Genomic DNA, 14,096 nt, shown 5'->3' on the forward strand with positions numbered 1-14,096 from the left:
TAACTTCAACAGTGCTTTATCTTTCACTGGCACTGGCATTGTCAACCCCTTGCTCATCGATTTGCTTGAGCGGGCACCAGTAAAGTCTCCATTGTGAAACTTGTTGTTACTGTTTTTGACATATCGAATACACCACAAGTATCTTGCCAGGCTCTGCCGTGTGGGCTAGATACTCTCGGTAGCTTGCTGGGCTCTCCGAGGAATCGAACCCTGGTTGGCTATGTGCAAGGCAAATGTCCTACCAGCTGTGCTCCAGCCCCCTTTATCCTTATCTTGGAAAAAATTACTTAAAAGCAATTTTCTTTTCAATTTAATACATTCCCTTGAACTGTAGAAAAATGTAAATACATTTTAGTGAGAAATTCTTATTTTCAGTCAAATTGCATTGCTTTACTCAGTTACTTGTTCTAAGAATATGATCTGTCAAAGTCCCAAACCACACAGCAAAGTCGCAGCCTATTCAGAGCCTTCTTATGTTAGGGGGAGCCACTAGGAGGCAGGTGGGGACTGGAGGGCAAGTTCAACCCTCCCTGTGTCCCTTGGGTCTGGTACCTTTCTGCAGCCACAGACCCCAGGCAGCAGCCCTGAGCCTGGCTGATTTGCATAGCCAGCAGCTCTCTCCCTGAGGGGATAAGAGGGGACCAGGAGGAGTTCAGCCTCAGCTGCCAGGATCCCAGCCCCTCACCATGTCCTGGACCCCGCTCCTCCTGGGCCTCCTGGCTCACTGCACAGGTGATGTGACCAGGCTCAGAGCACTGGTGTAGGATGCCATCACACTGATAGAGGGTGGGGGGAGGAAGGGTGGGGGAGGAGTGTGATGTCCCACAGAATTACTTCAGGTTATGAAGATGGGGGTCTTGGCAGAACTGAGTTTCCTCCTTACCTGACCTCTCCTTCTCTCTTGCAGGTTCTGTATCTTCCAATGGGGTGAATCAGCCACCCTCATTTTCTGTGAACCCAGGAGGGGAGGCCAAGATGACCTGTAGTGGAAACAACATTGGAAGCTATGCTGTTCACTGGTACCAGCAAAAGTCAAGCCAGGCCCCTGTGCTGGTCATCTACTATAATAACAACCGGCCCTCAGGGATCCCTGACCGCTTCTCTGGATCCAAGTCAGGGGACATGGCCACCCTGACCATTACGGGTGTGCGCACTGAGGATGAGGCCGACTATTACTGTACAGTAGAGGGTGGCAGTGGGGGCAGCTATCAGTGAGCACAGTGGCACAGACACTGGGGAAGTGGGGCAAGAACCTCCTGCTCTGGCCTGGTGCTCACCCTCACTGTGCTCAGTAGCTGAGGCCTGATTCTAAGGCAACCCCACCGCCCTGCTCTGATTGTGATCTCTAACTAGAGCTGGTTCTCTATGTTCCTGATTCTTCATTTATCCTTCAAAAGCACAAAACCCTCAAGGACTAGAGCAATAATTCAGTGGGTAAGGCCCTTGCCTTGCATGCAGCAGGCATAGTTTGATCCCCATTTTCCGGTATGGTCCCCTGAGCCCTGCCATGAGGGATCCCTGAATGTAGAATAGGAGTAAGTCCTGAGCATAGTCAAGTGGGGCCCAAAGCTAAAAAAACAAACAAAAAAATATTTAAATCCTAGATGTCCTGACTTCATCAATTCGATGTTTTGAGTTCTTCAACGTTTGTCAACACCTGCTGGTCCAGAGTCCCTCCAGCTGCATGTGGGGCAGCTGCAGCCCCTTCCGATGTAGTATCTTCACTTCCTCATCCCAGGGGTATGAGGGGAATTCAGACACCAGCAGGACAGTCTCTGACTCTTAGTAACCTCAGACAGTAATGGCGGTAGATTGGTGTTGGAACAGGGAATGTAATCAAGTATTGTGATAAAAATCAAATAAAATTTTAAAGGTAAAAAAAACTAGAAAGAAACTATGGTGCATCTACCTAATGGAATACTACAAGCCTGTTAGAAAAAACAAAGTCATAAAATTTGCTTCTACATGGATAGACATGGAAAGTATCGTGCTGAGTTAATGAGTCAATGGGACACAGACAAACATACATGATGGCACTCACTTAGGGATATAAAAAGCCAAAAACAACATCATCATGTGTAAATAATAATCAAAGACATAGAAACGAGAGGAGAAATGGCTCATGGGAAAAAAGCATGCCACTAAAAGGGACTGGAGTGAAGTTAGAGCAGAGAAGGAAACACTTTGACAATGATAGTTGGAAATGATCACTCTGAACAAAAACTAAATGCTGAAAGAAGAGAAAGAGAAACGCACAATACCTTTTCAGTAAGAGTATTGTAAACCACAGTGCCTAAAATAAAATGGGACAGACAGACAGACAGACAGAATGTGTCTGCCATAGAGCAACTTTGGAGGTAAGGTTGAGGAGTCATGAAGGACGGAAACTAGGGCATTGGTGGTGGAAATGTGCACTGGGGGAAGGATGGGTGTTGAAACATCGTATGACTGAAACTCAACCATGAATTGCTTTGTAACTATATATCTCACTGCATTTAATAAAGAAATTTGTTTCATCCTAAGCAGTGCTACAGCTGCATTTGAATGACTGTTCATCTATTATTTGAGAATACCTTCATAACAATCATATAATAAAAAATTAGAAAGCTTCTGCTCCAAATGTGAAAGCTGTGCAAATTCAATGGCTGACCATGATAGAAAGAATCCTAATTTGGGGCCTGAGCTGTAGGTCTTCTCATTAACCTGCCATTCAATTCAAGTGTCCTTATTCATATTTACAATTTCACTGGGAACAGAGCCTATGAATCCCAGGATCCACAGATAAAATGCTCACTCCTCCTCCTCCCTGGATGCTCCCAGTAGATAGTGACTCTGCCCTTGAGCCTTGTGATCTGAATGAATCTGTCTGGACTTCTGCTGGGATTTCCCAGTCCCTCTCATGCACAGAATGACCACAAGGGGGCAGCAGAGAATCATGGGGGGTCTACTGGAGCTGGGGTTGGCCAGGGCAACAGCGGGTCTGATTCAGTAGATTAGGAATGTCCAGGGTGCAATGATCGACAGCCTGTCTATCATCGAATTTCTCAAGCGGTCTCAGTAACGTCTCCATTCGTCCTAGGCCTGAGATTGTAGAAGCCTCTCCTTACTCGTCCTTTTTGATGGTGCCACATTGGAGTCTCTTTCAGGGTCAGGGGAATGAGACCCATCATTGTTACTGGTTTTGGTATATGAATACGCCATGGGGAGCTTGTGAGGCTCTCCCATGTGGGCAGGAAACTCTCTCAGTAGCTTGTCAGGCTCTCCCAGAGAGAGAACTGGCTATAAGATATCGAGAGGCCACTTAGTGGGTTGGTTTTATAGTCTCTGGATGTTGGCCATTGATGGGATTACAGGGTGCCAGTGGCAGTCCTTGGGTGTGACCGCCTAGCTACTGGAAGGTGGGGAATCTGGACAGAAGAGGCCCATCTTGATCTGAGCAGGCTTGGAGGTCTCACCCCTGGGTCCCACACACCTGGGTTCCTCTGCCGGTTCCTTCCTGTGTGAGGTTTGTCCAAAGGTGTGGAGAGGGTCCTTGAGCATGGCTGTGGAGCATGGGTGTTTAGTAACCAATCTCACATTTAAGAAAAGGTATTTATTTATTTTCGTATCACCAATGAACATATTTTTTCCACTTTCTCTTGCTTTGTCTCTTTCTTTGTCTTTTCCTTTCTTTGTCTCTTTGTTTCTTTCTTTCTCTGTTCCTCTCTTTCTCTATCTTTCTTTCTCTCTCTCTTTCTTCCTCTTTCTTTCTTTCTTTCTTTCTTTCTTTCTTTCTTTCTTTCTTTCTTTCTTTCTTTCTTTCTTTCTTTCTTTCTTTCTTTCCTTCCTTCCTTCCTTCCTTCCTTCCTTCCTTTCTTTCTTTCTTTCTTTCTTTCTTTCTTTCTTTCTTTCTTTCTTTCTTTCTTTCTTTCTTTCTTTCTTTCTTTCTTTCTTTCCTTTCTTTCTTTCTTTCCTTTCTTTCACAGGCTCCCTTAGAATTTGAACTTCATTGTGTGCAAGTGGCAGGGCCTGTGAGAAAAATGGGTGGGTTGGGGGGAGGTGTCTTGGGGAGGCCCTGGTGGAAACTCTGATGCTGATCAAACCATGTGGTGTTAGACATTAGTCAGCCACTAGGAGGTGCTGTGGAGAAAACAGAGCTGTCCTCAGTGAGGCTCAGTCCCAAAACATATAGTGCTGGGAATCTATGCAGAATTGTTTTCAATCAAGGCAACTAGGACATGAAATCTCTCTCTCTCTCTCTCTCTCTCTCTCTCTCTCTCTCTCTCTCTCTCTCTCTCTCTCTCTCTTTCTCTCTCTCTCTCTCTCTCTCTCTCTCTTTCTGTGTGTGTATATACGTGTGTTTGTGTGTGTGAGTGAGCGTGCCACACATGGCCATATTCAAGAATTCTGACTTTGTATTCTTGAATTGTTGCTGATGAGGTCTGGGGACAATATGTGGTGACAGGGATCAAACCTGGCAGGGCAGGCACAAGGAATCACCTTCCCCACTGTATTCTCTCTCCAGCCACAAAATCTGAAATATTTTCGGTCCAGAGAATATTTACTATTTAGTTTGTTGAACATTTTAATGTCCTTTGGAATGTGGTAACAAGAAGGATCCTCTATCCTTTACTTGAATCAAATAATCACTGTATCACTGTCCTCCTGTTACTCATCGATTTGCTCGAGCGGGCACCAGTAATGTCTCCATTGTGAGACTTGTTGTTTTCTTTGTCATATTGAATACTCAACGGGTAGCTTGCCAGGCTCTGGGTGCATGTGAGGTACTCTCAGTGACTTGCCAGGCTCTCTGAGAGGGGCAGAAAAATCAAGTAATAAAGGGAATTTTTATTATTGTATAAATTTCTCCAAAAATGAAAGAAACCAGCTATAAAAAATATTTTAATGAGAAATTTTTATAATGTAAACCAATATTTCATACGATATATCGAATTATTTATTCTGATAACATAATGTGTCAATGCCCGAAATCAACTCCTGAGTAGAAAAAAATTCCCATGACCTACAGAGAAACAAAAATTGTCAGGGAGATGCCACTAAGCAGCAAGTAGTGCTGTCCCTTGGGTCTGGGCCCTTTTCTGCAGCCACAGACCCCAGGCAGCAGCCCTGAGCCTGGCTGATTTGCATAGCCAGCAGCTCTCTCCCTGAGGGGATAAGAGGGGACCAGGAGGAGTTCAGCCTCAGGTGCCAGGATCCCAGCCCCTCACCATGGCCTGGACCCCGCTCCTCCTGGGCCTCCTGGCTCACTGCACAGGTGATGTGTCCATACCCACAGCATCCCCAAGCCCAGTGCTCTGGGGCCATCCTGGTCCTGAGTCTTAGCTCAGCAGGACATTAGTGTAGGATGCTCATCACCTTGATGGAAGGTGGGGGTGGGGGAGCTCTGCAGAATTACTACAAGTTATGAAGATGTGGGTCTCAGCAAAACTGAGATTCTTCTTTACCTGACCTCTCCTTCTCTCTTGCAGGGTCTGTATCTTCCTATGAGCTGAATCAGTCGCCCTTGTTTTCTGTGAGCCCGGGAGGGGAGGCCAAGATAACCTGTAGGGGAAGCAACATTGGAAGCAAAAATCTTTACTGGTACCAGCAGAAGCCAGGCCAGACCCCTGTGCTGGTTATGAAGTATAATAACAACCGGCCCTCAGGGATCCCTGACCGCTTCTCTGGCTCCAAGTCAGGGGACACGGCCACCCTGACCATTAAGGGAGTGCGCACTGAGGACGAGGCCGACTATTACTGCGCAGTAGAGGATGGCAGTGGGAGCAGCTGGCAGTGAGCACAGTGGCACAGACACTGGGGAAGTGGGGCAAGAACCTCCTGCTCTGGCCTAGTGCTCAGCCTCACACTTCTCAGTAGGTGATCCCTGGGGGTCAGGCAACCCCACAACACTGTTCTGATCCTAAACTCAAAAAAGAACTGGTTCTCTGTGCTCCTGGATCTTCATTTATCCTTCAAAAACACAAATCCCACAAGGACTAGAGCAATAATTCAGTGGGTAACGCCCTTGCCTTGCATGCAGCAGGCATAGCTTGACCCCCAGTTTCCCATATGGTCCCCTGAGCCCTGCCATGAGGGATCCCTGAGTGTAGGAGTAAGTCCTGAGCATAGTCAAGTGGGGCCCCAAAGCTAAAAACAAACAAACAAAAACTCTTTAAACCCTCAATGTCCTTAGTTCTTCAGTTTGATGTTTTGAGTTCTTCAACTTCTGTCAACACCTGCTGTCCAGAGTCCCTCCAGCTGTGTGTGGGGCAGCTGCAGCCCCTTCCGATGTAGTGTCTTCACTTCCTCATCCCAGGGGTGTGAGAGGAATCCAGACACCAGAAGGACAATCTCTGACTCTTAGTAACCTCATACTCATGGTGTCCTTCTTGTTATCCCTTTGGTCTTGTCCTTTGATGAGACTACAGGTCTTTCAGTGTTAGAGAAGAACAACTTGCAGGAGAAGCATGGGATACCATCACCTACCCATTTATTAAAACTGAAATTTTTGATAATGGATTTTGTATAGTTGCTGAGAATTTTTATCAGGAGTTCATAAAAGTTCCATGTGGTTCTCTTATGTTTATTGATTGGAAACAAATGACACCATGTCTTGATACCCACTCTTGAATGATTCTTCTTATACATTTAACCACCGCTTATTCCCAGCTTTTTTCCCTCTTCTTTTTGAAGGACAAAAAGGGGAGAAATCTTTTTCCTATATCAGACCAACTTACTGTATTTGATCATCTCATACATTTTTCTTAAATTTTTTGTTTTGAGGACCACACGCTGGAAAATTCAGGGGCTACTCCTGGCTCTGTGCTCAGGAATTACTGCTGGCAGTGCTCAGGGGACCATATGGGATGCCAGGAATCAAACCTGGGTTGACCACATGCAAGACAAGCAGGCTAACAACTATAATTTCGGCCCAGGTCACACATTTTTATACTAAAACTCTCTCATTGTTTGTCTCACATTAATTTTTCTGCCACACAGCTGTCCAAACTATATGAATTGAAAGGTAAAAAATATGTTAGGAACTGAAGAGGTAATACAGGGTTTAAAAACAGGGGTTAACTGTCCCTGTTCCTGTTCCAGCTGATGGCTCACAAAATCAGACTTAAACTGTTACCTGGGAAATAACAATATGGACCCATGATTGAAGGTGAATTGGAGACTTTATTCTGAAACAACAATGCTTTGGTAAGGAATGCAATACCTGTGGTACCTGGTAATGCAGGAGGGGGAATGGAGGAGAAGGGAATCAAAGTTTACATGTGTTACAAATCAATGTAGCAGATACAGGAGGTGAGAAAGCTAGCAATTCTCTAAGAACATAGGCTATCAATCTATGTAATAAACATAATAGAAAAGAAAGTAGATTAATTCGAATATCTAAGCTCAGATGCTTAGATATTCCCTTATGATTACTATCCACCAAGAGATTATCCATCAATATCTGACTATAGGGGGTGTCCGGTCCTCTGCTGACAGTCTGGTGTCAGCATCAGGACTGGACACCTATGGGCTCTTAGCCCACAAAGCTTATTCCTCATCCGGAGCCATCTAATCCAGATGGGCTAGGGGCGCATTCAGCAAGAACTATGGGGAGAGATCCAGGATCACAAGTCTGTCAGGTCCCAGGGCACCTGAGCTGCTGCTCCTCTGAGGACATACTCTGAGCGACTCCATGCCCACTAAGCACAGGTGTCAGGGAGGAGGCAATGCCAAGAAATCCAGGGAACTGGCTCCTTCCCTCCAGCCCCAGCTGCCTTGGCCCTGTAGCCACCCAACTATCTTTATCCTCAGAACAGGATCTAGAGTCAGTCTGTCATGACGCAGGTCCCAAAATATTGCACCCCTGGAGATGGTCGCCCTCTCCTGTGATGAAGCAAAAGAGATGCTGAGGATGACAGTGGAGTCTGCTGAGGCCAACATCAGTCAGAGACAGTCTTGCAGAGGTGAATCAGACACAGCACGCATGAATTTCACCAATCAGGTGCCTGAGTTTCAGGATACTAGTGGGAGCGAGACACTGCTCATTGGCCTAACAAACACTGACTGGGCAAAGACCAAGATGATCTCATGCCAAGGGGAGGGGGACTTTGACTATACTGGAACAGAAAAACAACAAAACTATAAACAATTCCTGATATGAAGGTGTAAACCAGTAAGAGCAGCAATTTTCAAAGGAGACTCAGGGAATATGTGGGCTGTTGGTGATATTGTAAGGAACAGACAAGGAGGCCAGTGATTGCACAGTCTCAGTGCCCTGGGACACTGCTGTGTTGTGCCAAGTAGCCTGTGATTGCTTTGATCACACCATGTTCCAACACAGCCAAACATGGCTGAGGGTGAGATGAAGCACCAGCCTTCTCACCTCACACATCTAGCAGATATCTGTGCATCAGGACACAGTATATGTCGCATACATCTTATCTCCATTGCTGGTGCTCCTGGTTCTACCCCTGTTCCCACCAACACTGGAGGTGACTGGTTGAGCTCAAAGGAGGTCACAGAACCTGTGAGACAGAGTCAAGGGGAGAAAGAATTGTGGGTGGTTTTGGATCTTTGGAGATCTGTTTACAACCAAATGACACAAAAGTAGAGGAAGGATCCTGTGATTCAGAGGACCCGGTTCGATTCCCAGCATCCCATATGGTCCCCTGAGCACCGCCAGGGGTGATTCCTGAGTGCAGAGCCAGGAGTAACCCCTGTGAATGGCCAGGTGTGACCCAAAAAGAAAAAGGAAAAAAAAAACAGGAGAATCCACAGTTTCTCAGATCAACTCACAGTATTTGATTCATCCATCACTCCTCTAGGGACCCCAAGGAAAAGGGTGCCACAAAAGGTCTGATTTGCATTTGCTGGGAAAGGGGTTTTCCTGATATGAGTACACCAAGATACTCAATCTCAACAATAATGAGCTAAGGACTGGAGAGATAGTACAGTGGGTAGTGTTTTTGCTTTGTAGCAGATAACCTGGATTCATACCCAGGTTTTCCAGATGGTCACCCAAGACCACAGAAGTAATTCCTGAGTACAGAGACAAAAATTCCAGGTGTGATCCCCAAACAAACAAAAATAAAACAAAACAAACTATACCAAAGAAAATTAAGCTGTGAAGAAATCTCCTACTCCACACACTGAGGTGTCTGAATGAGTTCATCAAAGGAGCAGAGATGCTGACAATGATCCAAGTGCACACTGAGCTTCAGTGGCAAACACCATGGGTCCCAGCTGCCCTTTTTGGGATAAAGGGAGCTTTAGTCTTGGTTTCTGGATACAAAGAAAGTCTAAACTCTTCAAAGTCGTCACGGCCTCTCTGAATCTCAGCACTGTGAAAGAACGGGGTTCTTTTCACTCTCCTCACAAAACTCTGACACAAAAGGGCAGCTTAGTGCTGGAACACAATTCTAAGAAATACATCTGTCTCCTCCTCCCTTCATGCCATATGTGATTTTTCTAAACAGATCTGGGTGGGTCAGGGACCAACAACAGACATCGTTTGAAAGATTGAGGCCCTTGCTATGAACCCTCTTGAGGTCTGGGATTACCTGCAGGTGAGAAGTTCCTCATCTCAACTCTTCCTGCAGGGGGCATGGATATGCATCCTGGAGTTTAGAGGACAGAATCTGGTGTTTCCCAGAGGGGAATCAGAGGGCAGACCCTGCGGCAACAGGTATCCAAGGTTTGTCTCCTCATACTTCATGAGGCTTAGAGGCCTCACTGTGAAGTTGAAGCTCACTTGGAACAGTGAGAAGCCAGGCACAGTTCCTGACTTACTTGTGAAAGACGAGGGCCTCGCACTTGTTTGATCAGAAATGCTGGTTCCAGCATCTCAGGCATGTTCGGGGATGCCTTGACCGCTGCTCTTTAAGCTCTCCTTCCCTCTCTCAGGCAAACTCTGATCTGATTCAAAAAGTATCTGAGTAGCCAGAAAGGAAGTCACAGAGGAGGAAGGTGCCTGGTTTCATAGCCACATTTCCTGTACCTCGTGTGTCTCTATTTCAGACTCCAGTCAGCTGCCTCACTAAATACCTGGTACACTGCATAGGGGAGGACTCCCTGGAGAGACACAGGCCAGCAGGAGGGGAGAAAGCCCTGGAAGCTGATTATGATCCCAGACATCAATGAGACAGTTGATATTCTAAGTGAGAAGCAGCTCAGCTTAGGTTATTGCAATGTAGTCTCCCTTATGTCACCTGCTCTATATCCTGTGTGCACTAAGATCTTCTAACCAGAGGAGCAGTAAATTTGCATGTATAGCAAACCATCTTTATCCCACATGTCCAGAGAGGCTAGAAGAGGATGCTGTAGGTCCAAATATTGCAGTGAGCTCCAGCAGCGCTCTGGAGAGGATCCATCATGGCCTGGCCCCTTCCCCAGCTCCTTCTCCTTGCTGTCTGCACAGGTAACACCTCAATGGCTTAGCACCACAGTCCTGCCCCAAATCCTGTACTCAACACAGACGCAGACTCACTATGAACTCCTGGGGAAGGGTCCTCCTTGTTCAACCCTGTTTCCTCTCCTTTCTTTCAAGGAGCTATGACCTCCTTTAATCTGACCCAGTCATTTTTCACATTAGTGAACCTGGTAATGACAGTCATGAGACAACACTTCTCCTGAGACAACCCGGAGATGAGATATACTATTCACTGGTAACAGCAGAAGCTTGGCCAGGTCCCGGTGCTTACCATCTCTGGTGATAACAACCAGCCCTCAAGGAACCCTGACAGTTTCTCTTGGCTCCAACAGAGAAATATGGCCACCCTGACCAACACAGGTGCCCTAGCTGAACATGAAGCTGACTCTTACTGTAGTGAGTGGAATACTCGAGTGGCAAAGCCTACCATGACATGGGCAGACGGGAAATGACACACAAATCCCTGTCCCAACTGAAACATACTCCCCTCCAGCCCCATGAGTTTGTAGTCAGAGCAGCAAACAGATCTGACTCAGACAGACCTGAGGTCCCCTGATTCCCCATCCCAAATCATGCAACGGGCTTTACACAGGCATCATAAAGGGTGGATTTGGGATTGTAGGATGAAGCTGTCTTGTTGTCACTGGGGAAGATGGTGTTAGGCAAACATGACCAGACTTCAGGATTATTGGCAGGAAATGTGTGTCCAGTGTGTTAAAAGATAAACTGAGGCGTTTTAGCATTTCAAGGTTGTTTTCAGCATATACTTAGTTGAGTGCTATACTAGCAGCAGTTAGGAGCCTCCAGGGGTGTGGGGCAGGGAAAAGACTACAGGAAGAGAAAAATGCAAGGCAAGGAAAAGATTAAGTGACTAGAGCTCAATAGACAGCCCAAACCTGAGGACTGAACAACCTCAGAAGATAATTTAACAAGAGCAAAAGACTTGAGAGACTCTCAACAAAAACTGCCACCAGTCCTCAAAATCCTTTCCCTTTACAAACCTTGCCAATAACTCCTTTCTGCAGAGCGCTCAAAGCTGAGCAGCGTGGAGGGGCATAAACCCTGCTTCCTGGAGGATTCAGGACACGCCATTCCGGAGTCACTGCATCCAACTTAGAGCATCCTTTTCCTTAGAGGTTCGCCTTTCTCTGGAGAAGACCATATTCTTCCTTGTTTTTAATCTCTTTTCCCTCCTCATTTGTTTATGTGTTTGTGTGTGTGGTTGTGTGTGTGTGCTGTTTGGGAGTCACACCCAGCGGTGCTCAGGACTTCCTTCTGGCTCTGCACACAGGCACCACTCCTGACAGGGCCCGGGGGACCATATATGGTTCCAAGGGTTAAATTCAGGTCAGTTATAGGCAAGGCAAGCACCGTAGTCTCGGTACTCTCTATCTCGTCCCTCTAAGCAAATTTCTTTAAATTAAACTATTTTGCTTCACTCTTTTGCCTGTCCTTGAAATTCTTTTCTTTGGGAAATGATGAAATTCCTGGGGTACTGTGCTGAGACTTGTCTGACTATTTTTTTTCTGCAAAGATCAATTCCTCACTTTATACTAAAGCTACAACTCCCTGAGCATTCAGATTGTGGGGACCAATTCCTAAGTTATGCAGAATGAGTGAACTTCAAGCACAACTTGATAGTCATATAGTAGGGCCAGTAGACGTGAGCATTCATGGTGTATAGACGTTAGGAGCAGCTTCTATCCCTTCTGACCACCTATGTTTTACCTGGGGAGGCTGAGAAGAGTCAAGCCGAGGGGCAGAAAAACTTTTTTCTCCAGGCTACTCCCTTCCTCCCCTCTCCACCCAGGGCACCTGCAATAATGTTCAGTAAATACTTTAATCACTGCACAAAAGCTCAAAAGAGTTCTCATTTTCACATTTTATAGAAGGGGAAGCTGAGGCATGAGAGGTGAGTGCAGAAAAGCGTCTGCACTCCAGCACCATCCCGAATAGCCAGAATCTAGAAACAACCCCATGCGCATAATCAGACGAGTGCATAAGGAAATTATTGTACAGCAGAGATTCCACTGCCCCCCCTTTCCAGGCTGTCTCATTCAGGGCAATCCAGATTGGGGCTGGTGAGTCCCACCACCAACCCCCAAAGATGCCCCAGCAGCCAAAAACCTCCAGAACTCAACACCACCATCTCCACAGGCTCCATAAGCCTCATTCATGGTAAATCTGCTGAAAAATCCACATCTGAGGGACTTGTGGGACTGGAGTGATAGCACAGCGGGTAGGACATTTGCCTTGCACACTACTGACCCGGGTTCAATTCCTCTGTCCCTCTCGTAGAGCCCTGCAAGATACCGAGAGTATCCCGCCTGTACGACAGAACTTGGCAAGCTCCTCATGGCATTTTTGATATGCCAAAAACAGTAACAACAAGTCTCATAATGGAGACATTACTGGTGCCCACTCGAGCAAATCGATGAGTAATGGAATGACAGTGATACAGAGGGACTTGTGACTGAAAACTCCACGCTTGCCTGCTGTCACCCCATCTCTCTGGGCTTCTTCAGTAGCTGGCAGTCACACCCACAAAGTGTCTCTAGCTCCATTTAATCTCATCCATGGCCATGATCCAGAGACTTACAAATAAACCTTAGAAGAAGAAGAGCAACACGCCATGGAGATGCCTCTGAACCCCAAAGTCACCATTCAGTTAAAAATGTAATTCTTGCTGTATCAGCCTATTGAAAATCTTAGAAATTCTGCACATCTCATACTCTATACGATGTCTCCAGGAAGATAAATTAATCTTCACACACTTTCCTCTAAGGGTAATTTTGGATCATCTTTAGAGGATTATTCATAATAGGCAGTACAAAGAAAATTATTATCTGCTTTGGGGATCTGGGTGGAATAATTTGAAATACTGTGGTGGGAAGGTGTATTGTTGGTGGGATTGGTTCTGGTATTTTGAATGTAATCAATTACTGTGAACAACTTTCACTTCACTTGTGTCATCCTGTTGTTCATCAATTTGCTCAAACAGGCACCAGAAACATCTTCATTTGTCCCTGTCGCGTGCTAGCGTAGTCCAATTGCATATTGGGCGTTCCATCGGGGTCAGGAGAATTAGACCTGTTATTGTTACTGTTTTGGGCATATCTAATACGCCAACGATAGCTTGCTAGATTCTGCTGTGTGGGCAGGATAGTCTTGGTAGCTTGCTGGGTTCTCCGAGAGGGATGGGGGTTTTCGGGGTGACCTCTAATCACTTTTACAGGTCTCGGAAATACTGTGTCACTCTTGGCTGTTGATGAGATCACATGATGCTGAGGGCAGTTTGTGGGTGTGACTGCCAAGCTACTGAAAAACTGGGGGTTTGGGTGGAGGAATCCCAGCCCCGATCAGAGCAGGCTTGGAGGTCTCAGCCATGGGTCCAGCATACCTGGGTTCCTCTGCCAGTTCCATCATGCATGAGGCTTGTGCAAGTGTGTGGGGAATGGCCTTGAGCATTGCTGTGGCTGGTTTCTGGAGGTTTTTGGCTGCCGAGGTTCTACTTGGGACTGGGTGGGAGACACAACTGACCCCCTCCGAGGGGCCCCAGTAAAGACCGCCTGGCGCAGGGGCAGGAAATTCTGCAGTGAACAACTTTATAAAAATAAAATAAAATTTGAAAAAAAAATCTAAAAAGAAACTATGGTGCATCTACACAATGGAACACCACATGGCTGAT

The 14,096-nt window shown here is 46.3% G+C and overlaps 2 gene segments (V, D, J or C); both read left to right on the forward strand.

The window, feature by feature from the left end:
- Positions 1-686: 686 nt before the first annotated feature.
- On the forward strand, positions 687-1,215 carry LOC101546693 (immunoglobulin lambda variable 3-21-like). The segment is given in 2 exon segments: positions 687-732; positions 908-1,215. Coding segments are annotated over 2 exon segments (354 nt in total).
- A 3,993-nt stretch (positions 1,216-5,208) lies between these two features.
- On the forward strand, positions 5,209-5,776 carry LOC101546430 (immunoglobulin lambda variable 3-21-like). The segment is given in 2 exon segments: positions 5,209-5,254; positions 5,469-5,776. Coding segments are annotated over 2 exon segments (354 nt in total).
- The last annotated feature ends 8,320 nt before the right edge of the window (positions 5,777-14,096 follow it).

Source organism: Sorex araneus, chromosome 9 (genome assembly GCF_027595985.1).
Source record: "Sorex araneus isolate mSorAra2 chromosome 9, mSorAra2.pri, whole genome shotgun sequence".
Taxonomy (NCBI): Eukaryota; Metazoa; Chordata; class Mammalia; order Eulipotyphla; family Soricidae; genus Sorex; species Sorex araneus.